The 24189-nt window shown below is 43.4% G+C and overlaps 1 protein-coding gene across 3 annotated transcripts in view; it reads left to right on the top strand.

Moving 5' to 3' along the window:
* The window catches only part of ARNT2 (aryl hydrocarbon receptor nuclear translocator 2), a 96376-nt gene extending 76868 nt beyond the window's left edge, over positions 1–19508 (top strand). For all 3 annotated transcript variants that reach the window (XM_058033300.1, XM_058033298.1, XM_058033299.1), the window contains 7 exons: positions 799–871; positions 1029–1152; positions 4607–4706; positions 7257–7395; positions 9839–10004; positions 12508–12644; positions 14968–19508. In XM_058033300.1, coding sequence (XP_057889283.1) covers positions 799–871; positions 1029–1152; positions 4607–4706; positions 7257–7395; positions 9839–10004; positions 12508–12644; positions 14968–15066 — 838 coding nt within the window. In that variant the 3' untranslated portion in view covers positions 15067–19508. The remainder of the gene's footprint in view (positions 1–798; positions 872–1028; positions 1153–4606; positions 4707–7256; positions 7396–9838; positions 10005–12507; positions 12645–14967) is intronic.
* Positions 19509–24189: the final 4681 nt, after the last annotated feature.

Genomic DNA, 24189 nt, shown 5'->3' with positions numbered 1-24189 from the left:
TGATCCTGCTGTTTTGCCAAATCTCATCTATTCCTGCCTGCCCAAGCATCATCTCTCTGGGGAAAGGCATGCATGGTGTGTAATTCCTTTTTGGGTTTTGGTAGTTTTTTCCTTCAGAAGGAAGCCAGAAACATACACAAACTGTGAGCACTGTCAAGGATCATTTACAAGTATCAAATCCAAGTATGTTGTCAGTTTAAGTCCAATCCTGTTGTAATCTCTGAGCTCTAGCATAATTTTGGGTTTTGTACCTTTGCTAACTGAGCCAAGAGCCTCACAAAGATGTGTTCAACCTGTGCATCTCCAGGCCAGAAGTTTTTTTGTTTGTTGTGACCAAGCAACAGAAAGCAACTGTTAATCAGAGGTGCAGAACACCTGGATAACTTCCCAGCTGCTGAGGTGTTCTGTCATTAAGCATCTTCCTGGAGAGCAAGCTTAATGTTTCCTTCAGTAGAATCAGAGAGGGGGTCTGCTGTGTTCATCATTAACATGAGGAAGACAAGGAATTAAGAACAGTGAATTTTTAAATCCTTTAGAAGGAGATTGTGTTCCATCCTCCATTACTTACCCACCTCCACTTCAGTGCTATCACAGCAAAACTTTTCCTGTGCCATGTTGCATTCCTATGGTGCAGGATTTCTCAATGAGAAAGCTGTAAAAACAGATGGATCTCACAGGAAAGGATTTAGTAAATCACCTGAGACACATTTCACTGGGAGTGTAAAATAGGAGACCATGACTATTCCTTTTTGTATCTTAATTGGTTTTTGTAAGAAAGTCATTTTGTCTCCCTTGCAGACAACTTCAGCAACAGCAAGCAGAACTCGAAGTACATCAAAGAGATGGGCTGTCATCCTATGACTTATCTCAGGTGAAATTGCTCAGATTTTTATTTTTGTGCCTCTGGTCATTTAAGATGTAAAACAACAGCACATTTCAGCAGAACTAAAAGTACATTGTGACTGTCCCTGAATTGCTTTTTGTCAAATACAGCAGAGGGTATCACCTTCCTCTCTGTATCTCAACAGGTGCCTGTTCCAAGTATACCAGCTAATGTTCATGAGGGTGGAAAGTCTGTGGAAAAGCCTGATGCTATCTTCTCCCAAGAGAGAGATCCTAGATTTGCTGAGATGTTTGCTGGAATAACTGCTTGTAAGTGAATGTCCCTGATGTTTAATTTATTATACTCTGTGATAAGCTTGGTTACATGGTGTAGAGCACAGCTTCAAGAGAATAAAGAGAAACTGCTGCATGGCAGAGAATTTTCTAAGCAGCATCAGTCTTTGGGACCTTTCCTAGCAATTGTCATTAGTTGCTGTTTTCCCTAAAGATGAGGGAGTAAATTCAAAGAGGGAAGGATGGCTTTACTGTCACCAGAGCTGCCTGGTTTTGATTCTCTTTTCATTTCACAGGGACACCTTAGGCAGTGCTCCTAGATGTTAAATACAGGAGCAGAAAATTTAATTTCTGTGTTTATTTTCTTTCCTAAACAGCATATGTAAATTTATTTCTCTAAATTAGGAAATATTTCTCTAAAAAGGGACAAGAAAGTTACCATATAGTCTTAAGACAGACTGCAGTTCTTTATCAAATCACCAGCTTTTCTATCAATGTTTTCAGAGTCACGCTGCCAGCAATATAATTGTTCTCTGGTTAGTTGAGGCATCTCCAGCCATGCTACCTGGTTGTGAGGAGTCCTTCCTCTTTTTCCCACAACTTTTAAAATTTTCAGCAAGGTCTTTTAAGATTGCTAGGAGTCTCAGGAACAATTTGTTGTTCTATATTTCTTGGAAATTGCTGTGAGGACAGAGTCCTTACTGGTTCCCTCACCAAAGGGTTTTCCAGCCTGTTGTAAGAGGTAACAGTCAAATTGTCAGTCAGACAGATGGAGCTGTCCCAAAGCAGCCCCAGCCTGTGCTGCCTGGTGCCCTAACAGACAGAAACCACTAAGACTGGCAGCTGAAGGCATCATCTGAAATATATCTGCAGGAAACCAGCCAATGCCATGGCTTCTGGAAGAGCTCATTGATTGTTTATTGTTCTTAACTGTCCTCACTGAAAAAGAGGAATTTTTACATTTGTTTTAAATAAATCAATGTGCAAGTGTCATGCAGTGCAGGGAGGAAACAGCCCACAGGGTTTGACTGCAGGGGTGTTGGAAGGTGACCTCGCTGTTGGTTTCTTATGTCTGGATTGGCTTTTTCAGTTGGAGAAGACATTGTAATTGCAATATATACTTGATACTCTGTCCTCCTGTTGCTAGGACTGCTCTGCTATTCCTGTTCATCCTTCTCTGTTTGCTTGAACAGCGGAGTCAACAGCTGGGGCCATAAAAGGGGTCCATTAGAAGGTAGCAAGACTGCAACCTAAACACCAGAATATGTTTTTCCAAGCAAGAACATCTTGCTTTTTGGCTGCCTTACTGGCTCCTCTTCAGGCAGCTCTCAGCTGTTTGTGGGGAGGGGTTAGGGTTAAGGGTGTCACAAGCTGTGAGGTAGCTGGGAGGTTATGTTCTTGGAAATGCCATTTCTCCTTTCATTCTTATCAATTTACAGGCTGTGCTTTTTTTGGGACGTTCTGCCTCTCTGAATTTCTCATGGGAGCTGTGATCAAGGTCTCCTCTGAATGATAAAGGATGGTTCCCAGTCCAAAACCAATATTGACAAGCCTGTGTGCTGCCTGCCAGACATTTGCCTTATGTTGATACCTGATCTTGTCCTGTAAGAACATGGGCTGCCACAGGGAGAGTGCTGCTATTAAAATTTCATTAAAAACCCAAAGGTTGGGAGAGGAAGCCTGGCTTCACCAATTCGTGCAAGTGTTTTGAAGCATGGGATGATGCAGTTCTTAGAGAGGGATTCAGTTAAGAGGCAGAAATGTTGGAGATACTCGTCCTGCTGGGGGAATGGACATCATTGACCAGTGGAGTTTAGAGAGAAACAGGTAAAATTCACCAAAAAAACAACCAAATAAAGTCAATGCTGTAGCAAAGGTGAGAGCAGAGAATTGTGTGAAAAATCCTGGGTAGGAATACAGCTGGGAGAGATGTGGGCCAGATTCAGAGGCTAAAGGGCATTCAGGGTAACTCAGGAAGGAGAATTAGCTGCTTGCTATTAGTTTAGCTGTTCCCTTTGTCTTGGCCTCATCCTGTGGCACAGACCCTGGTAGCTGCCATGGCAACTCTGCTCCACTTGAGGAATTCCAGTTCATTTGGGGCACTCTCAATTTTTCTGGTGAGTTGTTCTCAAATATCTAAAGCACCCGCAGGATTTTGGCTCAGTCTCTTCCAGCCCTGAGAGTTTGGTTTCCCTGCAAAGGGTGGCCTTAGAAAATGGGGCATCTCTCTCATGCAAGAATGACATTACTGCAGAAAAAGAAAAACTCATCTGTCCTTCTTATCAGAGATATATCAATCCATTCTCAATTCTTCCTGCTATATGCACAACCTACTCCACATCTTGTCCCCATTTCTCCCTGTTGTTGTTTTTAAATATGAGAGCACAGTTTTGCAACCCAGCCTTGGTTTCTGTGCTGGGCAGTAGGTAGCCAGGGAGGAATTTCTAGAGATTTCTACATGACAAAGACAAGCAATGCTAGCCTGCATCAGTGGCATCCACTCTCCAAGGCTCCTGTGAGGGAATTTGAGGTGACATTTTTCTTTTGAGAGGCAAGCTTAGGTTCTTGTTAGGAACATAATGTAAGAACAACTTAGGTAACAGGGAAGAGCTGCTGTGTGTTGGAGGCCTTTGGTGAGTCACACTCAGGAGGTCTCTAAAAGCTGGGGAAAGCTTAAAAAAATTTAAACACCTAAAAATTACTTCTGTTACTTGTGAGTTGAGTGGGCCTTTTGTCCAAGAAAGCATCTTGTGAAATGAGTGGGAATCTGGAAAGAGCAAAGGGGAAAATGAGGGGGCAGACTTGATTTCTAGGCCTGTCAAGTACCTGGCAGCGTATGGGTGCAAAACCATCAGTGAGTTGCACTTGGAGGGGAGATGGAGAAGGTGAATAAAGGGTGGTGTAGCAGACCTGTAAATTATTTTAAGGGAAGCAGTAGTGAGATTTTCCTGAGCTTTGGACTTATCCAGTACCAGAAAATTAAATTAAGGGACCAAATGGTGCTGTTCACCCAATCTTGTTTCATTCAGTTAGAGATTGATCTCCAGTTGCCACTTCAAGGGTAAACTGTAAAAGTTAATGGCATCTCTTTGTGCAATTTATTCACTACACTCATTTGTCTTCCACCCCTCTGGGGTACTTCTGTCCTACTTCATAGTTCCCCATCCTATTTCATGGTTCCCCCTAGCCACATGAGGACAGCAGATTCCACAACAGACCTGTGTTTTGCCTTGCCTCAGCTCAGGTGTGCAGGTCTTGTGACACTCGGGAGCAAAGTGTCACCTGGGATGCAGGTGGGGCTGCAGGTTGTCACCCCAACATCAGCAGGCAGTGCCACCAGGCATTGAAGCTAATGTGTTCCACAGGGCTTCTTCATGAAGCTTGAAGAAGGGAAAAAAGCATACATTGCAATTGTCTTCAAATATTTTTTCTTTCATTTATCTCACCCCCTAAATTAATTATTTTTCTGTGATGTGTTTTTCTCTTGCAGCAGATAAAAAAATGATGGCCTCTGCATCCACAGCAGGGAACCAGCAGCTTTACTCCCAGGGAAGCCCATTTCAGCCAGGACACTCGGGAAAGACTTTCAGGTATTTGGTGAAGGTCTTAAATGTGTCAGTCCCTGTCTGCGAGGGGAACTGTCCCCTGCAGTCCCCCTGTGGAAACAAAACCAGCCCAAGGTGCAAGAGCTTCCTTTACATGAATGAATTTTACTTTGTGTGCACTTCACTGCTGGTGATCTTTCACCATTTTGGCTGGGCTTACAAGCTGAGATGATTTGGGTATCTCTCTTAAAAATATTGGCTGGTAAGTAGGTGCTTTTTGCTGTGATATTGTAATTGGAAAAAAGCTAAGGAGCAGCAACAATTTCTGAAGGGAAATAACTCTGACAGGTGACAGGACAGGGTCAGAGATCTGAGGAGCATTCAACCAAGCTGGGAGGGTGCAAAGATTTGTTTTGCACTTCAGCTGTCTCTGCTTCTGCTGAAGGACATTGATGTGGGTACTAAAGGGAACAGAAGGATGCTGCATCCATGGTCCCAGGTCCATGGACTGGGACAGGGGCATCAATACTTTTCTAAGGCAGCTTCCAAATAAATGTAAGGTGGTGGTCTGGAATGTCCCAAGGCATTTTTGAGTTCCTCTAAGTGTGTGTCATTGCCTACCAGCTGGCAGTACAGGTTCCAGTTGCTTTTGGAGAGTGTGGTAACAGCAATCATGTTGACTTTAGTGCCTTGTGATATCACCACTGTCTTACTGGAGTTCCATTCTCCTGTTCAAGCCAGCCAAGGCTGTGAAACTGAAGGAGCAGCCACTCAGAACCTGCCAGTTCCTCGAACTGGAAAACATTGGCAAACACTGATTTTATTTAAATCAATGTGCTCCTAAAGTCATAATTGCTAATAATCTCACTGAAGAGAAGTAAGATCCCTGTGAGTGTGTTTTGTCAAATTAAAATCAAGTATAACCTGGAGAGATATGAGAGTAAATTAAAATGTCTTTTAATTGGATATTGTGTATTACTGGGTGACTGACTTGCCATCTGGGGGTTTGGCTTGTGTTCTGTTCATTTCCTTTGCTAATTCCTGATGTTTAACTGTAGCCTTTCTCCTACTGCTATTCTGTTACACCAAGTAATGGCTTGCATTTCTGCCAGCACTTCCACCCTCAGTGCACTGTCCTCTGTATAATCTCCAGCCTGGTACATTCAGTCACTGGGCCTGAGCAGCCTCTAGGCACTGCTCTGCAGAAATCTGCTTTCAAAGTGCAGTTCCAGATACAGCCCAAGCTCCTTAGGTGATGGGGCTTGCCAGGCCAGCTGAGAGGTGTTGGCAGTAGGGCCAGCCCTCCCCAGCAGCTGCTGTGTGCTCCAGCCAGATTTAGATGAACTTTCTGGTCTACATTTCCCTCTTTGGAGACTCTGTGATAGTACAAAATAAAAATAAAACAGATTTTTTTTAGAAATTAGAAAACTCTACAAAGAATTTCTGAACATACACTTTGCTTTTAGGCAGTAAGAAATTCAGAATAACAACTCCCATATTCACATGCCTGCCACGTTCTGCTTGCACTCTGGGAGGGATTCTGTCAGCCTTTTCCAAGGATTCAGATCCCTGCTTTTCTCTCTGCTCAGCCTTGTTTACTTCTTTTCCCAATCTGCGTTCTTCTCTCTCTGTAAGATTGTGAAAATAAACAATAGGGATGGGATTGGAGAAAAGAACAAGCTGTTTCAGTGGATCCACAAAAGTGGTTTTGTGTGCTGTCTTCATTTCTATTCATTTATATATGACATGTAAAAAAATGTGGTTTTATATATAAAAGTACAGTCACAATGTGTAGTTGTGTAGATTCCATTGCTCAAGACTTCCATGAAAATAAAATGGTGAAGTGGAGCACTTGCTTCATATATAATTTTTCTTATAATTAATTTCTGGTATTTCTTTGTAGTGAAATTCAGTAAGTAGGAAACAGCTAACATATAAAAAAGTTCCTTAAAAATACATTTTTTATTATTATTAGTGTTCCAAATTTACTAAATGAGTTTAACTTCCTGTCTTGATTATTGTTTTGCTTGGGTATATAACTGCCTGTTCTTCTTTAGCATCAGTTGGTGAAAAATGGAATTAAAAGCCCTTATTTTTAATATGTAGCACATAATTCTTCATTTCCTAGGCAGGAAACAAATAAGGAAGCGTCTTATAAGTATCATCTTTTGTGCTCATCTTCATTTAGAATGGCATTTAAGGAAATGCTTAAATACTGTTGACTTGTAGCCCAAATTTGTGATGAAGTACCTGCAGTACTCTCTGCAAGCCGGATTTTTAATGCATTAAATGTTAAAGTGGTGTGAGGCTAAGTGTGTATGCACCATGTGTGGGACTGTATTTATTCTTAGAAGCCCTTTCCAAGAGATTACTGAAGTCTAATTCAAAATAATTTTGCCTGCTGTGTCTATTAGGACTGACATTTAGAATGCCAGTACGTTTCATACTTTTGTGACGATTCTCACTCATTTTTCTTACCAAGACAGATTGAATAATTATCTTTAATGTATTGTCAGTATTTCTTTATCCGAGATACAATCTGTGCATTGGGAACAGGCCCTACAAATGAGGCTCTGTGTGTGTTTGAACCCTTAGTTCATCTGTGGTGCATGTGCCTGGTGTGAACGACATCCAGTCCTCGTCCTCAACGGGGCAGAACCTGACTCAGATATCGCGGCAGCTCAACCAGGGCCAGGTGGCCTGGACGGGAAACCGCCCTCCATTTCCAGGACAGGTACTCATTCTAGTCCTTTATTTCCATGGGCATTGAGGATTTGCATCTCTGTGCTTTTTACAGAAGTGTTAGTAAACCCATTTATGGTTTCAGGGTCATTAATTTGTGGTTGGGGCGGAGGTGAGCCACACCTGTGTGTGTACCTGTGTTACCTGTGTGTAACTGCTCTTGGTTTGGGGTGGTGGTCACTGAGGTGGCAGGGGCTGCACTGACCCAAACCCCACTGGAAGTTCTTGTCCTGCATTTGTTTTATGTGTGCACTGGATGAAGGAAGAAGGACAGATCTTCTGCTGTAGTATTAAACCTGTGAATTTAATCTGTTTGGGCCAGGACCTTGCACCCACTATTAAACTAACACCTTGCAGTGTTACCTACCATTATCAGGGTGGGCAGAAGGGGCAGGTGCAAACCCAGGCATGGACTGGGAGCAGAGGCTGCTCAGCCTGGTGTCCTTCTCTTAGCACTGCAGCACTGCCCAGTGTAGCTCACACTGCTGTGTGCTGGAGGAAACAGCACATACCTCCATCAGATGCACTATGCTTTAGCCCAAAAATCACCTCTTGTTCTGTGTAACTGTTAAAAATGGTTCAAAACTCTATCAAAAGACAAATAATATTAGATTAATTTGGTCTTAATAATGCTGCTCTTAATCCCTCTTGAGTTCTCATTGTTTGGCAGGCTGGAATGGCATGCTGGAGTGATCACTAAATGAATTTCCAATAAGTGAATTGTTTACACATTAATCACTGATTATTCCCAGCCCCCAGAGCGTCATGGTTCTCTGTCACACCTGGTTAATGAAATCCAGTCACAACATTTCTTCAAATGATATGGATGGTGCTGAAAATGACTAAAACAAATTACTCATCCCTCTTACTGTACAAATTCTGTCCAAGTCAACCGAGTTTGGATGTGAGTGTAAGGAAATTGGAATTAATTCTGCATCCTAAATAAAGTAAGATGTAGCTAAGCCTTGCAAAAGTGACATGCTGAGCTCTCACTGCCATTGTGGAAACCTTCAGAAGTATACAATTTCTTAGCTTGGAACTGAACTGAAGACTTAATAGCATCTTCCACATGTTATATGCCTGTTGGGATCTCTTTTGCTCCCCCAGCTCCCCTGCATTTGCCCAAAAGTCATAGAATCATTAAGTTTGGAAAAGACCTTTATGGTGAAGTCCAACCGTTAACCCACTGCTCCCAATTTCACCACTAACCCACATCCCCAGGTGCTACATTTACACATCTTTTAAACCCCTCCAGGGATGGTGACTCAGTCTCTTCCTTGGGCAGCCTCTTCCTGTTCTTGACAGCCCTTTTGGTGAAGGATTTTTTCCTGCTGAGGAGTGATGGGAAGGGGCTCAGTGGGCACTTCTGCCAGCTTCCTCAGTGCCCTTGCGTGGATGCTGCCCAACCCATGGAGCTGTGTGTGTCTGAGGAGTGTAGCAGGTCACTGACCTTTCCCTCTGGGATTGTGAGGGCTTCATTGTGCTCCCTGTCCCTCTCTTCCAGGGAAGAGCAGCTTCCTTTTCATGCATTGATTGCCAGTAACAGTGCTCATCATTACAGATACCCAGAGATGTAATCACCTTCAGTTTTTGTTTGTGGGCTTGGTTAGGCAGTGAGTTTTTCTTGGGACTGCTGGACTTACTCATCATGTGGAAAATGGTTTATAGTCAGATTCTGTCTGTGCCCCATGACTTTGGAGGGAACACTTCACTCCCTTTAGTCCCAGTGCACCAGTTGTACATGTCTCAAAGCAGCCTCTGCAGTGTTTAACCACTTGTGTAACATTCTGGGAGATCCTCTGACAGAACCATTATGTAGGTGAAATGACAGTAAGCTGGATTTTAGTCCCTCTGAATTAACTTAGCTGCCCAATTAAAGCAGTGTTAGACTGTTTCTTCCCTTCTACCAGGACTTGGTGATTCACCCTTTACAAGGCAAAGTAACTGCTGCCTGTATTTCATAGGCAGGGAGAGAAAGCAGCTCATTAGCTTTGAAACTTCTTTGGCCCTTTAGTCCCAAGCACTGGAGACTGTGGTCATCTGAGACCTGCATGTGTCCATGCAGATAACTGATTTCACTGTGGCACTGCAAAATCAACACACCTGGAAAATAAAGATGAACTCTTCATACCTGTTGAGTTTGAGATTAATCCTCATAATAGCAGTAAAAGAAATCCTGGTTTTCCAAATAGCTGTGATACAGAGTACCTGTGAGGTAATCAGCAGGAGAGCTGTAGGTGTTGGTTTATAGTCTGTTGTATTCCTTCTGCAGCAGTAACCTGGCTTGGACAGAAGTGAAATACAGCTGAGACAGGGGAAACATTCCTGTTGATATCCGCAAAGTTTGTTTAGTCTTTGCTTTATGTTGTAAAAAGTGATTCTGCTGTGCTGTTCCCCAATAAAACTTTTTTCTTCTTTTACACTTTGTTCCTCAGCAAATTCCATCTCAGTCTGGCAAGGCTCAGTCATCTCCCTTTGGCATTGGAACAAGTCACACCTACCCAGCTGACCCATCATCCTACAGCCCCCTGTCCAGCCCAGCCACCTCTTCTCCAAGTGGGAATGCCTACTCCAGCTTAGCAAACCGAGGGGCAGGCTTTGGTGAGTTTTAAATGGTGTAACGCAGAAATGCATGTAGAAATTAAACTCTTCAGCATTAACCATTGACTTCATTAATGGTTATCATCTTTTATTAATGGTTAATCATCTTCCAATATGTAATCAGTAAAAATTGTTTTTTGTTGTTCTTTTGGTGGGTCAGTCAGGAAGCCCACATTGTGAAAGGGTTTTTCTTTCTGCTGCCGAGTAGAGAGAGAGAGAGAACTGACTTGTTCTCTCCATGCTCCATCTCCTCCACATCCAACTCACTTCAGAATATTGTCATTTTATGGTAGGAGGGAACTTTTTTTTTCGCCAGTAAACTGTGTCTTGAAAGATTCAAAATTTGTTTATATGACTAGTAACCATCCTCCTCAATTGTGGTCAACTGGTTCAATTTGCTTTTTTTTCATTTTTTATCTTCGTCATAGTGGTATCCCCTTGCACTGAGATTGCACGTTGTAGTTTGGCTGAAAATGGGACTTATTTTGTACCCCCAGTGCTACCAACCTAATCAGAGTAGGTGCCATGTTTTGAAATGGTTTTCTTTTCCCATTATGTGCTAATTTGGTGGCTTTCAGACCGTGACCCAGTAGGTAACCCCTTGACAAGTTTCTGCGCTCCTCCAGAAGAATAATCAAGAGTAAAATATATCATGGATTCCATGAAAAATGTCCGAGGGTGATTATAATGTGCAATCCCAAAAGGCACAGGTGGCAGTGTGCTGGTGTGTGTTGTGTGCTCCTGTCCCTGAGGAACAGACCTGGCACAGACCTGTGCCTAGAAAAAGGACATTGGGATGGAGCTCTTCCCACACAGCTTATTCCTCCCTCCATTTCCATTTCCACCAGGCATTGTACATTTGTTTATGAGACAGCCTTGTATTTCAGGCTTAAGCTACTTGGCAAGAACCCTTTCACTTAATGAGAAACATCTCGTGACCTACATCAGTTTGGGTGCTATTAATAACCCAGCCCTGACGGGGACGAGCGGCTTCGAGCGCCGGCTGGCAGGAGCTGCTCTGCTGAAAAGATGCATCATTTGCTTCACTCACTTAATTTCAATGTGTTGTTCTGAGGGGAAGTAAAACAAAACAAACTTGCAGCTTGCTTTTAAAGGGGAACTTAGATGAATTTTATTTTGGCTCTTGAAATGTCTGCAGGGGTTTTAGAGTCAGCTGAATTACTGGTTGTGGTAATGTCAGTGAGGGAAGAAGTGTAATCATCTACTTGGGATGTGATAGAAATGCATCACTGCAGCCTGTTTACTTTCCTGTAAAACCTTCCATTTATCTGTTTTGCATGGCTTAGCTGGTGGCCAAAGGGATTGGGTTAAATATGTGTGTCTGTATTTTCTGAAGTCATAACTGTGAGTAGTGGCTGATTTGACATAACTGAGCCTGGCTATCAAAGTCTTGGCATAGCACAGGTGTGGAAGTTTGGCACAGGAAATTTGGCACCCTTGGCAGAGGATGCTGGTGATCAGGAAGAACCAGACATGCACAGCTTGATACTCTGCTGTAAGAGGGAAACAGGCAAAAATAGCTGGAGCACTTATAGAGAAGAACATTAACAAGAAAAAAGAGGAAGAACTATTTGGAGGAAAAGCATAAGCCTGGTGGCAAGCTTTCTAAAATGCTAGTTCTTAGAAGGAGATACTGTAACTAAGGAATGGAAAATTATGCAAAAATATTATAATTCAGTGGCAGTCTGTAGGAATGCAGGGTAAAATGAGTCCAGATTAAGTGTTACTGTACTCATTAAAAATGTATGTGTAATAGGTAACCAAATTAATGTGTGGCAAGATGCTTTTTTTCTGGTGGACCATTTAGAAGAAACTAATCTCCTTGAAATCATCATTTAAAGTGTATTTACAATGAAGCCTTACTATTCATGCTACTCTGTCAAATGTAAATGGCCTGAGACTTTTAGCAAAGTATCACCATATTGACAGAATAATAATTTGTTATGAATTGCATATTAAGTAAATCCCTTTGCAGATGTATCACTGGAGGACAGGACAGTCCAGCAATGCCTGTATTTAATCAGCAAGTCTGTTGTCTGTTGATCATACTGTTTCTACATCTGCTTAAAAAAATCCTGGATCTGCTTACATGCTTCTTAGATGAGTACCAAACTGTGCAGCCACTGCTCCACAAGAATTCAGTGTTTTGAAGAGAAACAGCATTCAGATGGTGAAGTTTGGTTTTTAAGTTAAATGAAAAATACTCCTTATTATTGATTAAAAAATGATGGGGGATGCTTGAAAATTGTCTTGCAGTGCCTGGCTCACTGTGCATTTTGCCCTGGGCAGTTCTTGGCTGTGCAGCCATGGCCCTGAGCTTTGCTCTGGGGCTGGAACTCCCTCCAGCTTCCTCCTGGCAGGGCTGGTGCCACCCAGGGCCTTTCTCCAAGGCTCCTTTGCAAATCCAGCAGTGACGGATGCTGCCCCAGAGCAGGCAGGTGTTTTGGAGGAGCTGCTCCCTGACTTGTGCCTTTTCTTGCAGCTGAAGGTGGCCAGAGCAGCGGGCAGTTCCAGGGCAGACCGTCCGAGGTGTGGTCGCAGTGGCAGAGCCAGCACCACAACCAGCAGAGCAGCGAGCAGCACTCCCACCCACAGCCCAACCAGACCGAGGTGTTCCAGGTGAGCAGTGAGGGTCCCTCTCATCACCTCTCAGTCTGAGTTAGAGCTGTGGCCCTTGAGGAGCAGGTGCAGCAGGGCCTGCAGCCCTTCCCTGCTGCTCTGTGCTGCCACAGCCCTGCACTGCTCCCAGCTGTCCTTAGCTATTGGAGTGGTTTGTGTTTCTGCCTCACAGCAGCATCTTTGCTGATGTAGAATGCTGCTTTCCATTCTCTTTGCACCCTATACTTTGGGCTTCCATCTTTTGCAGTGAACCCATGAAGTATTCCCAAGTGGAGTGTCTTTCTTATCCTGGTGCCTGCCTCTGACATCTCAAGTTCAATTAGATATCACTGTCATTCTCTTTGACACTTTAAGCAGGAAAGGAGTCTGATAATGCACAGACGATAGTGTACAATATTTTTTTAAGGTTAAACCCAGTCAGATATCAGACAGGGGGTAAACAATCATCTTCAGCTATCTAATTAACTATAATTCTGAGTCTTGACTACAGATAGCATAGTCCTACTATGGAGTAGGACTTCATAAGTTGACAAATAACATATCTGTCCTTGTATAACTGGTTTTTAAATTAGATGAAGAAGACAGTTTACAAGAAAACAATGCAGATAAATGCAGGAAAGACAGTTCAAGCCCCAAGCAAGGTTTAGAAGTGGGACACCTCCTTGTCTTTTGGAAAGTAAATCCACCTGCAAGACTGGGCTCGTGTGCAAGAACGCTGCAGAAGAGCTGTGAGAATATTCCTGTGTGGATGAACCATTGCTTTCACACAAGATCAAACAACAGCCCTTCATCTGGAATAGCTGCCTGTCTGTGTGCTCTTAGCCCAGGGCCCAGGCAAGATTGGTCTGTGGCATTTCTTTGTGTTAGCAGAGGTTAATTGCTATCCAAGGGGATATTCAGGGTAATTCCAGTGGAGCTGATGGCAGCACGGTTTGATGGCCAGAAGAGACATGGGGCTCCAAGCAGCGTCTTGCTTGTTTCTTAACAAACTTCTCATGAAATTAGTGGAAAGGAAGACCATGGGATAAAAGGAGAGCTGGGCTCATCTGCAGAGCTTTGGAGGTGACCATGTGTTTGGAGGACATTAGGGAAATAGCTGGATGGGATAAGAAACTTGGATGAGTTTAAAGGCCTCCAAGAAGTTGCCTGGCTTGTGCCCAAAGCCAGCCCTGGGTTAGCTGGGCTTAGGGAGAGAGGCAGACTCAAGAGGAGACCTTGCTGGATCTGTGCCTGAGGAGACTTGGCCACAGAGGCCCCAGCAGCAGAAATGCCTTCAGAGATGGAAATGGAGACAGGAGGGAGCAGCTACAGCTTCCCCTTGGCTGGGAGATAGTGTGGGAAAACATCAAAAAGAGTCCAAGTTTTGGTCAGAAGACGAAGGTGACCCTGGCAGCTCAGACACTGCTAGCTATGTTCAGAGTCTCTCTCACCACATTGGCAAGGATGCTATGAAGATTTTGGATGGATTTTAATCAGTTTTTATTTTGGAGGAACTTCCCAGTACGCAGCAGCTCTCAGTTCTTTCACAGAGCAGATCCCTTGAGCTTTCTTACTTGCTTTTTGGTTTTGTTTTATTGTGAGGATACTGAGCCATCCCTGGCAAGACTTGGCTTTGTGGTAAGAGTTTATTATTGTACAGACTGACAGGAAAAGCAAGTGTAAACTCTGGTTTTCCCAGCAAGGGATATCTTCTCCCTGTGGCTGCAGTCTCCAGCTGAGAGGAAAGGTTGAGTGTTTTTTGAAGCCTCCTGCAGAGACCTCACTTGGCTCAAGACACGTGAGAGCAATTACCACGAAATCCCATTACTCCTGAGAAGTTCCTGCCTCTGTACATCCATGAAAGCTGCTTGGGCACCTTGTTAGCTGGGGTGATGTTAGTCCTGAGTGTTCCACAGAGCAGCGTTCACCTAGAGAGTGCTGGTGGGAAGTGAGACCTTGCCCAAACCCATCCTGACACAGCTGCAGCTCCAGTGTGTGAGATATTGCACACTCCCCATGCAGTGAAACCAGAGAGTTTGCTTCTCTCCATGTGTAGCTCCCATTCCAAGAGGAGCTGTTTCAGTGTGGGAGGAAAATGTGTTTTATTTCAAAAGAGCAAAACTTCTGCCCTGCTTAAGTTCCACCTCTTGTTCAGAAACACTCCAGCAAACCATAAGTAGCACATAAACCTTAGCCCAGCCCTCTGCACAGGTCTGGTTTTCACCTTATTTATGTAAACTTGGCCTTTTCTGGTTTTACACTGGGAAGATGAACAGGAAACAGTTTGTGTCTGGATAATGTGTTGGCAAGTGAGACCTCACTTTGATTTTTCCTTATCGTGCAGGACATGCTGCCGATGCCTGGGGATCCCACACAGGGTACTGGCAATTACAACATTGAAGATTTTGCTGACCTGGGCATGTTTCCACCATTTTCCGAGTAGCTTGCAAAGCAGAAATGGAAGTTCTTCTACTCCAAGGCCATTTCAGTGTAATTTTGGCGCTGCTTTTTCTGTGTTGCATTTCTGTAGAAGCTACTAAACCAGAAGACACATTTCTCACATTTCAGATAGTGGTGTAGGGCTTGCTCTCTCCTCCTTGGGGTGCACCAGTGCCAACAGAGGAGCTCCAGCACTTGTTAGTGTTCATTGACAGCTCCATTTTTTTTTTTATTTTATTGTCATCTACCTCAGAGATAAAAATTTTGCTTGTTTTTTTTAAAAAAAAATCTCTGAGTCTCAAATATTTGAATGTGAATGATGCATAATATTTCCTTTGAATGGTAATTTTTCAATAGATAACAAAATAACAAAGACTAACAGAGAAAAGGTAAGGTCATGTCTCATTACAGTGCCTACCGCTCAATTTCGATGCCTTGCTTTAAGCTTAAGTTTCTGGAAGCAGACACAATATTCTGTTTTCTTTGGTTCTTGTAGGTTTTAGGTCACTTTAAATGTTGAGATTAAGCAACATAATGTAGGCCTCTCTCTACCAGAAGATTCAGCTCTGCCTTTTCTAACTTAAACTTGAATGTGTGTACATTTTGGTACTTTATGTATATCTTGTGCTGTATGAAGTGATTTCCTGTACTGATTTCTTTTGCCTTTACAAAGGGTCCATTCTGGAGTGTACTGGAAAGGTTGATGATGTATGTGAAGGGTTTGAATATCGTGGGGGTCTCCATCACTTCACATAGGTGTTCTTACTTTTAATTCAGGTGGTTCTCTATTCAGAACAAACATTTACTTACATAAGCTATTAGTCTGGTTTTGCACTGAATTGAGGCCTATAACCTTGTACATTTCTCACTGGCTGCTTTAATTATTATTGTTCTTGCTTTCCCAAAAATATTGCCTCTTAAAAGATGACTGTAAACACATTGAGATTGCATTTTCTATATTAGCTGCATTTCCTTTCTGTGAAGTACTTTTTATACTGTGAAACCTCACATTTTAACTGTGGAAGGTGGTGGCCTGTTACTAGGAAATTGTTCAAGCTCATTTGCTGCAAGCAGTGAGATGCTTTTGTAGTGCATAATTTTTTTAAAGTGAGTTGGTAATAGATATTGATTGGACTATTGTCCACTGCATACACAGTGATAACTTGAATTTTTGCTTGGATTCCCAAGCAAATGCTTCTGTTAACCCTGTTCTGTTAAAAATGGCATTTTCAGCATACCAGGTTTGTTGAGGACTCTTGACTGCTCTGAATGCTGTATGCTTTTCCACAGAGGTAAGTTAATCACCTTCCTCTTGGGCGAGTCACCTGCCATATATCTTCATGAGACATGTGGTAGGAATCTTTTTGTTCAGTATTTCATGTGCATGATGAGTTACAGAGGTTGGATTGTCAGGATTTTATCCTGATCATTTCTTCTGGAATGGGAGCACAAAGAATCACTCACAAAGCCCCAAGTTCCTGCATGCAGATTGTTCATAACCTCTGAGGTTGGGTGCAGAGGAGGAAGGGGCAGCTTCCCTCAGCTTTTGGACATTCAGGGAAGAGCAGCCCCCATCCAGAAGATCTCAGTGTGTGCAGCCATTCTTAGACTCCACAGGATTGAGCTCTGCCTTCTCATAGCCCCTCTCAAACTGTGGGGTGTGTCTGAGTGGGGACAGGGTGCTCATCACCACAGTCCATATTTTGGGGTGAGGTCCTGGGGGGCAGGCAGGCCCTGCTCTGGCCAGGCAGGGTTCAGGTGAGCCTGGCCTGGGACAGGGCTGGCACTGCTGGGGCTGTCCCAGCCTTCTCCCAGATCTGCATGTCGTGTTCAGTAGCTAGGAAGAGTCCTCCTTTCTATTTCTGTCACTAAATCTGGGACCAGTCTCTTACCCTATGTGCAAGTGGGGCTAGGGAGTCTTTTATTTTTAGGACAGTTTTGTATATCTCTAGATGAGGTACTGGAGAGGCCTCAGATCTCCTGGTCTGCACTTGCCTCACCAAATCACACTGAGAACAAACAAAAATCTTCCTATCTCTTCTCCCCGAGAGGTCTGGAAATACCATCTTAGGTGAGCAAGCCATGTGCTTATGCACTTTGCTTTTAAATACATGGATATTTATTCTCTTGGAGCCATCCCCCTTTCCCCTCATACTGCTCATGGAATTGGAGAGGCAAAGGAAGTTCTGCTGTAAAGTTCACTGGTGTCTCTAAGAGGTGTCTGGGTGCTGCACCAGTAGTGAGGTGCTCATTGTCTGTGCAGGGTTTTGAAAGTGGCTGCCTATGAGGGAGGGAGCAGTAGGTGAGCAGTTTGTGTCTCTCCACAGAAGGTGCTTGACATGATAAATGTCAGTTCTTCTGAAGTTTTTATAAATTTTTCCATAAAGTGAATAATGAATTCAGCTAAAAAGTGCTGTTCCTGTGTTTTATTTTACCCAGCAAACTGCTCTGAGTATATTTATAGTTTATTTTACTTCCTGAATTCAATTTAAAAATAAGGTTTTAAAAGTCATTTTCTTTCTCCTGACATCAGCAATGATAACTTCCTCAGTGTGCTGTGGGTTTTTTACTACTGAAGAAGGCTTCCCATGTACAGATTTTGGTTTTGCAGTTCAAAGTGCACTGTTAGAAGAAATTTAAGCACATTTCTCTTTTTCTTGTTGTTTTTTTTGACGTCAGTACACCTGAGGGATCAGAGCATGGACTGCTCCTCACCTTGTGGGCTCCTTCCTGCATGGGGAAGGTGATGGCTGCTCTGTCCAGGGCAGTGTGGGCAGTGCCAGCTTTGGGTCTTCCCTGTCAGCTGTTTCTGTTGTGCCATCCCAAGCCAGCTCTTTACTCTTGGCATTTCCACCCTTGCCCTGCTCCTCTGCCATTCCTGGCCCCCCATCTCCCCCAGCCCAGCTGGGAGGTGTTGGGCTGCCATTCCCAGCCACGAGGAGGGAGCAATCCTTGAGTTTGGCAGTCTGGTGCTTCTGAGGCAGAACTGCTGCAGGTGAGGCTTTGCTCATGCTGCAGGACAGGCTTTGCTGCAAGAGAGGCTTTGCTGCAAGAGAGGCTTTGCTCATGCTGCAGGTGAGGCTTTGCTGCAGGACAGGCTTTGCTGCAAGAGAGGCTTTGCTCATGCTGCAGGTGAGGCTCTGCCCTGCCCCTCTGTGTCCTTCCTGCCTGCTCCTCCCCAAGAGCCCCCAGTGCTGTGGCTGACAGAGCTGTGTAGCCTTGGCTGTGCTGTATCTTGTGTTTCCTTACTTAGCTTACTCTGTAGCTGCAGTTACAAGGTGCATTGGGAATGCTGATGTTTTTATTACGTGCTCTCAGTGTAGCTTTGTTGGCACTTTGGCTTCCAATTTCCAGAATTTCATAGGTGGTGGATTTCTCATTCCTTTTGTGGGTTTTTTTCTAAGCTGGAAATAAAGCTGAGATTTCTGATTGAACTGTTGCAAACACAGTGTTTCTTGAAACTGAATCTTTTGGGTTTTAAAGTCATGGAGCAGGAAACTGCAAATAGTGATGGTCTGGGTGAGTTATTTCAAGGAGCAGACATGTAGACTGAGACAGTTTTAGATACTAAAATATTTATATTCATTTATTCAGAACAATCCAAGACTCCATCACATTACTTGTACAAGTGCTACTGGCAGTACTACAGTGATGCTTTAACCAGATAGTTCCATTTGTAGCTTTGTTGCCTTTTCTTTTCTTTTGAAGTACAGTATGAAACTGTAAATACTTCTTGCAGAACTGCCTTTTTAACTCTTAATTACTTTTGGCACAGTGTTAAATAGTGTTGGATTTACCCAATTGCTATGACATATATTTTTATACATAGGTGTACTCTTTTTTCAAGAATAATACAGCCATTTTGTCATTAATGCCTTATTGGTGTCATACTGCTGTTGCTCTTTGTTTGCAAGGTATCGAGTGGACTAATTTCTAGTTCAGATATTTTCACTTTTCTTGGCAGTGCTCAAGTTTGGCTTCAGGTGATTTTTGCCAGAGCCCCATTTTTCACAGTTGTTAACTGTGAGAAGAAGAGAATGTGGGCTTGGGCTTGTTGCTGATAATGGAGCAAAGAAAAGGTGATGGCATCTAATTGTCTTTAAAAGGTCAGACTTCTCCTACTCTAAACCAGAGTGCATTTCATGAAACTGATGACTGTGGCACTGATTACTTTGTGTAGATTAATGGTCTTTTAAAAAGAAAGGGAAAGGAAAAAAAAAGGGAAACAACTCCAAAAATGGGCTTCTGTCATTGTTAGGCACTTGGTTACGTATCTGTTTAAACTCTTCATATTGATGTGAAATTGTGCTGTGGATAAAGTGTATTTTGTACTTCTGAATGTTCTATATTTATGACTAACAAGTACAGAATCAGTTGTGTGTATGTATAACTAATAACTGCCTTTTTAAATTTCATTAAAATAAAAATGTCATGAGTTGTTGTTAATTCCTGTCTTTCTGTAAATAAGTAAAATGTGCTTTTGAGAATTGTCACGTGAGAAATAACCCTGAATTATAAGATCCATGCCAAAAATCAGAAGATGAGGCATTGATCTTTGTCTTTGAAATCTCCTCCAGTGCTGTGTGGTTGGGGACAGGATGTTCCTCTTTTATCTGCCTTGTAAAGGCTGTCCAGAGGGAGCAGGAGAGGAATGATAGTTTGAGAGCTCAACTTTTAAAAGTGTTCCAGAAAAACATTAATTAACAGCCTGTTCTACTGATGATGCTGAGGTGTGTGAATTGGTGGCTGTATTGTAGAGGATTTCATTAGAGCACAATTGGTTTGGAGCTAATTCATGGTCTGGGGCAGTATTTATTCACTCCCTGGGGTGGTATCGCAGTGGTTTCCTTGTCTACCTTTTGGTCTCATTGTTCAGAGTAAAAAAATACTTGTATCCTTGCCACAAACATTCTGGTGACCTTTTCAGATTGCCTATGTAAGGCACATTTGCCTTTCACTGTGGGTCCTCATTGCATTTATATTGTTATTTCTTTGTTTACTTGATGCTTTGTGAGCAGGACTCACCTTGCTCATGAACCCAGGAACCTGGTGACTGTGCCATGGCAGGAGCTGAGGACACTGTGCTCCAGGGCCTGCATTCCTGGCTTGGGGTAGGTGGTGTTTCCACAGCTCATACTCCATTTTTAGGGCTCTGCTGGGACCTGGCAGGGAACTGGGGCACTGGGATGGCATTAATCTGAGGCAGCCACCAGCCCCTCCTGCTCTGCTGGGCTCTGCTCACTGTGTTCATCCCAGAGACACAGGTTGCTCAGTGAAAATGGGCCATTTGTGCTGTTTTGCTGTGAAAATTGAGTTTTCAACGAAGTGATGTTCTCCTGGCATTTGCTCAGGTGCTGGTGAGGGCATCTCTGATGAGCAGGCATGTGCCAGACCTTGAGCCCCATTTGGAAGTGCAGCCGCTTTCATCCTGGCAGCTCTTTAAACTGCTTTTTGGTGCAGTTTAATAGGCTTGTAGTTGCTTTTGAAGAACATTATCCAAACAGAAAGGCACACACAGAATGGTGTTGCACCCATGCCAGGCAGGGTACAGTGAGGTTGGGCTGTTCTGAGATCCCTCGTAGCACTCCCTTCGTGTGGGTCATCCTTAGCTGTGCTCTCACGTGCCAAATCAAGTGTACTTCTGTGGTGACAGCTGGGTGTGGAGTGCTGGGAGGTGCTGATTCTGGTGTGGAATCTGGGTTTGGAGATGCTGGGTGTGGAATGGAGCCTCGTGCTTGGTGGCTGATGGTCACTGATGGTCTCAGCAGGACACCATGGCAGAAATCCATCCAGGCTGCATGCAGGGATAAAATGCAGCTAAAGCTCATTGTATTGCTACACTCACCATCTTTGCCTCTATCAGCTGGCACTAAGGAATCATTACAACAGGTTGAGTCTTCGTTATGGTGATAGAAATATATTTTTCTTTATTTTTCCATCAGAGCTATTTCTTAGCCTTATTTCGATCAAAATGCCATCGTAGTTCAGGAGGTATTACTCATTTAATTTTTCCTGTTTCTCTCCAAGTTGTATATAACAGGGACAGATACAGGATGAATTCTTCCATCCTTTTTTACCAAGTTTCAGCATATTCCTGCTTGAAAATACTTGGCAGCATCTCTCTTCAAACTTTGTGGTCTGTCCCACATAAAATGAAATGGAATCACTTGAGCTGTATTAATGGACTTGGGATCATATCCAGGGGTTGCTAGGGCATCTTTTCATTAGCTCTGGAAAAAATTATCTTCTAATTATAGACTGGCACTAAATACTGATATACAAAATGTGCCATTTGGGACCCAGTTGAAAAAAATGTCACTGCTAGGCTCACCCTGGACAGTGCAGAAGTGCAGAAATGCATTGCCATGGCTTTTGCAGACAGAAGTGTAAGGGCTGTACCCACACCAATGCAGTGACAGCTGTGCAGACAGAGCCTGGGGACAGGGGACAGCCCCATTGTGGATTTGGAGCTTTCCCCAGTCACACACCCCTTGTTAGAGATCCCCCAACATTTGGTGTCCTGCTGCTGCCTGTTAAAAATAGCAAGCACCTCTTTCCAGTTAGGAAGATGAAGTTTTAAATACTTGGAACATTTTTGAAAACAAGAAGCAGTGCAAGGTTGAGCTACTTTGGTGCACTCTGTCATCCCAAACATGTTTTGGGTGTCTCTCAGAGCCTCCCCAGTTGCTGCCCATCCCTGGCTGTGCTGGGGCTAATGGCCCTGCCCTGGGAGCTCAGTGCAGTTCCCCGATGGGAAGCGGCTTCAGTCTACCAAATAAAATCACAGGATAGTTATTTTCCATTTAGCACTGGGATTACTGGCCTGACAGACCCATTGCCACTGAGGAGCAAGGATTTTGAAGACCTGAGTTGGTGTTTGCTTTGTTGTCTGAGGCCTCCAATTTGCTAAAAGAACACACAAGAGAAGATACTGCCCTGGCACTTGTAAACACAACCCACTGCAATCACTGCAGGGCATGTGCAAGGGGGCAGATGGTGGGTAATAATACTGCCCACTCAATGAAGGAGTTTGTCCAGTGGAATTGTTCCAGGAGCAGCCCTTCTCTCTCCTCAGCACCTCCTGCATGTGACAGACCAAGGACACCAAAGCCTGACTCACAGAGGTATTGTAAATGCTGTGGGATAACTTCCTTCATGTAAATCACACTCAAACAAATGTTACATTGTTTCTGGTTCACATAATCTGGAGCAAAAGTCATCAGGAGGCAACACTGTACAGTGCTGGTGCTGCTGATTTAAATTATATTTCATTTTAAAATGGGACTGTTAATGCATGTGTGCCATCCTTCTTCTGCTTAGTTACCTGCTGCTGCCTTCTCCAGGCACCGAGAGAGTGCAGAGTATTCTGAAAATTTGGAGCTGGTTAAGGTAATTCAGGCTGGTCCCTGGATGTGGGGACAGATGGAGTCAGCTTGCTGCAGCATGCTCTGCTCTGGGAAATGGGAATGACATGGAGCTCCCCTGCTTAAGAGGTACCTGGAAACACCAGCTTGTCACCTCCCCAGTGTCCCCTTGGCACAGCTTGCAGAGGTGGGATTGCATTCCTGGGCCTCCTCCCAGTGCTCTCCAGTGTGTGACTGCTCAGCTTCTGTTCCAAAATGGAAAAAATGATGCTATAGTGAAAGAAGGGCTGGGCTGGGACAGTGATTTTGTGCAGTGTCAAGGAGTCATGGCCTCTTCAATACCAAGCCCATGTGTCATCGTGGTTGTCCTGTGTAGTCAGGAGAAGTTCCTGCCTGATGATTTATTTGGTGATGTAGGAAGGGATCTTTGTCATTGTACCCACAAAGCTCAAGCACTGAATGTTTACATCCATTCTGATATGGCACGGAAAACTACCAAGCCCTCTGACTGAACAATATTAATCTATGAAATCCTGAAAGTAGATGGTAGCAGTTCTGTGAAAAATTTGCAGAATTGATACTTTGGTAACTTGAAATGCTTATCTTTGCCTGTTTAAAAACTCATTTGGTGAGGTTGAGAAAAAAAAGTATTCAGTGAAATTTGTGAAATTCCGATGAGAAGTTTTAATTATTGAGAAACTATAAAGCATTGTGCACTTCCTTTAAGCCATATTGATCCCCCCCCACTGCACAGAGATGCTTAATCTAATGGAGTTCTGAATAGGAGTTTATTTAGATTCTTCACATATTTTTTGTGACCTCTGTGATTTAAGGTCGGAGACCTCAGCAGGGAATCAATGGAAGTTGTCACTTTAATCATTTTAGTTCTAAAGGTTCATCAAAGTTATGTGAATTGACCTAAATTTTCAGATCCTGCTGAGGGAGTGGGGTTCTGCAATAACCTGCCAAGGCTGACCTGGATATATCAGCTGGTAATGAAATACTGGAGCAAACCCACTGAAGCAAGTGTCAATTATATAAATAAGGCTACTAAAAGGCAAAAACCTGAATTCAGTGAAAGGTAATGTTTGATATTTATAGATCACTATAGATACACAACACTTCATTGCAGAACTGTCGAGTCCTGGAAGCAGATTTCCTTTGACAGGTTTGTAAAATCCCCATTTTGTCCCTTGCACCACCGTGTCATGAAGGGTGGGTGGATTTTTGTACTAATGTTGATAAGGTGTCAAGGCAATTTTACAAGACTCTCTTTAACACCAGCCAAGACTCCAGCATTGAAAAAGAGAATTTTATGAGCAGGGGTGGGAATATCAGATAACAGATTCCTGTTTTCCTCTTGGTTTTGTACTTGTTCTCCCATCGAGAGAATTTAAAACACTGGAGCTGAGCTTCCAGCAACAAGTCCATTAATAGCTCTGACTTCCAGGAGGTTCTAAAATTGTGTTAAAGATACCCTGAAGGCACAAATTTTTTTGTTGTTTAAGTCTGACATCCAGAAGAGAAAATGTTTCTCTGAGAAACTAAATGCTGCTTGTCAGATTTGTTGATTCCCTGTCACCTATGAAATTGAGGTAAAAGTGGTACTTTTCTCACCTATGCCCAGAAATGCCACTGAAATGGTTCCCAGCTTCCTCTGTTTCCTCACCAGACTCAGAGCTGGGCAGTGGAGGAGGAGAAGGTCTGATGGCTGAATCACACAGGTCACAGCAGGCTTTGCAGGCACAGCTGTGAGTGTGCAG

The sequence above is a fragment of the Melospiza georgiana genome, chromosome 13 (assembly GCF_028018845.1).
Source record: "Melospiza georgiana isolate bMelGeo1 chromosome 13, bMelGeo1.pri, whole genome shotgun sequence".
Taxonomy (NCBI): Eukaryota; Metazoa; Chordata; class Aves; order Passeriformes; family Passerellidae; genus Melospiza; species Melospiza georgiana.
The sequence above is the reverse complement of the archived record's forward strand: the minus strand, read 5'-3'. Positions and strand labels throughout refer to the sequence as shown.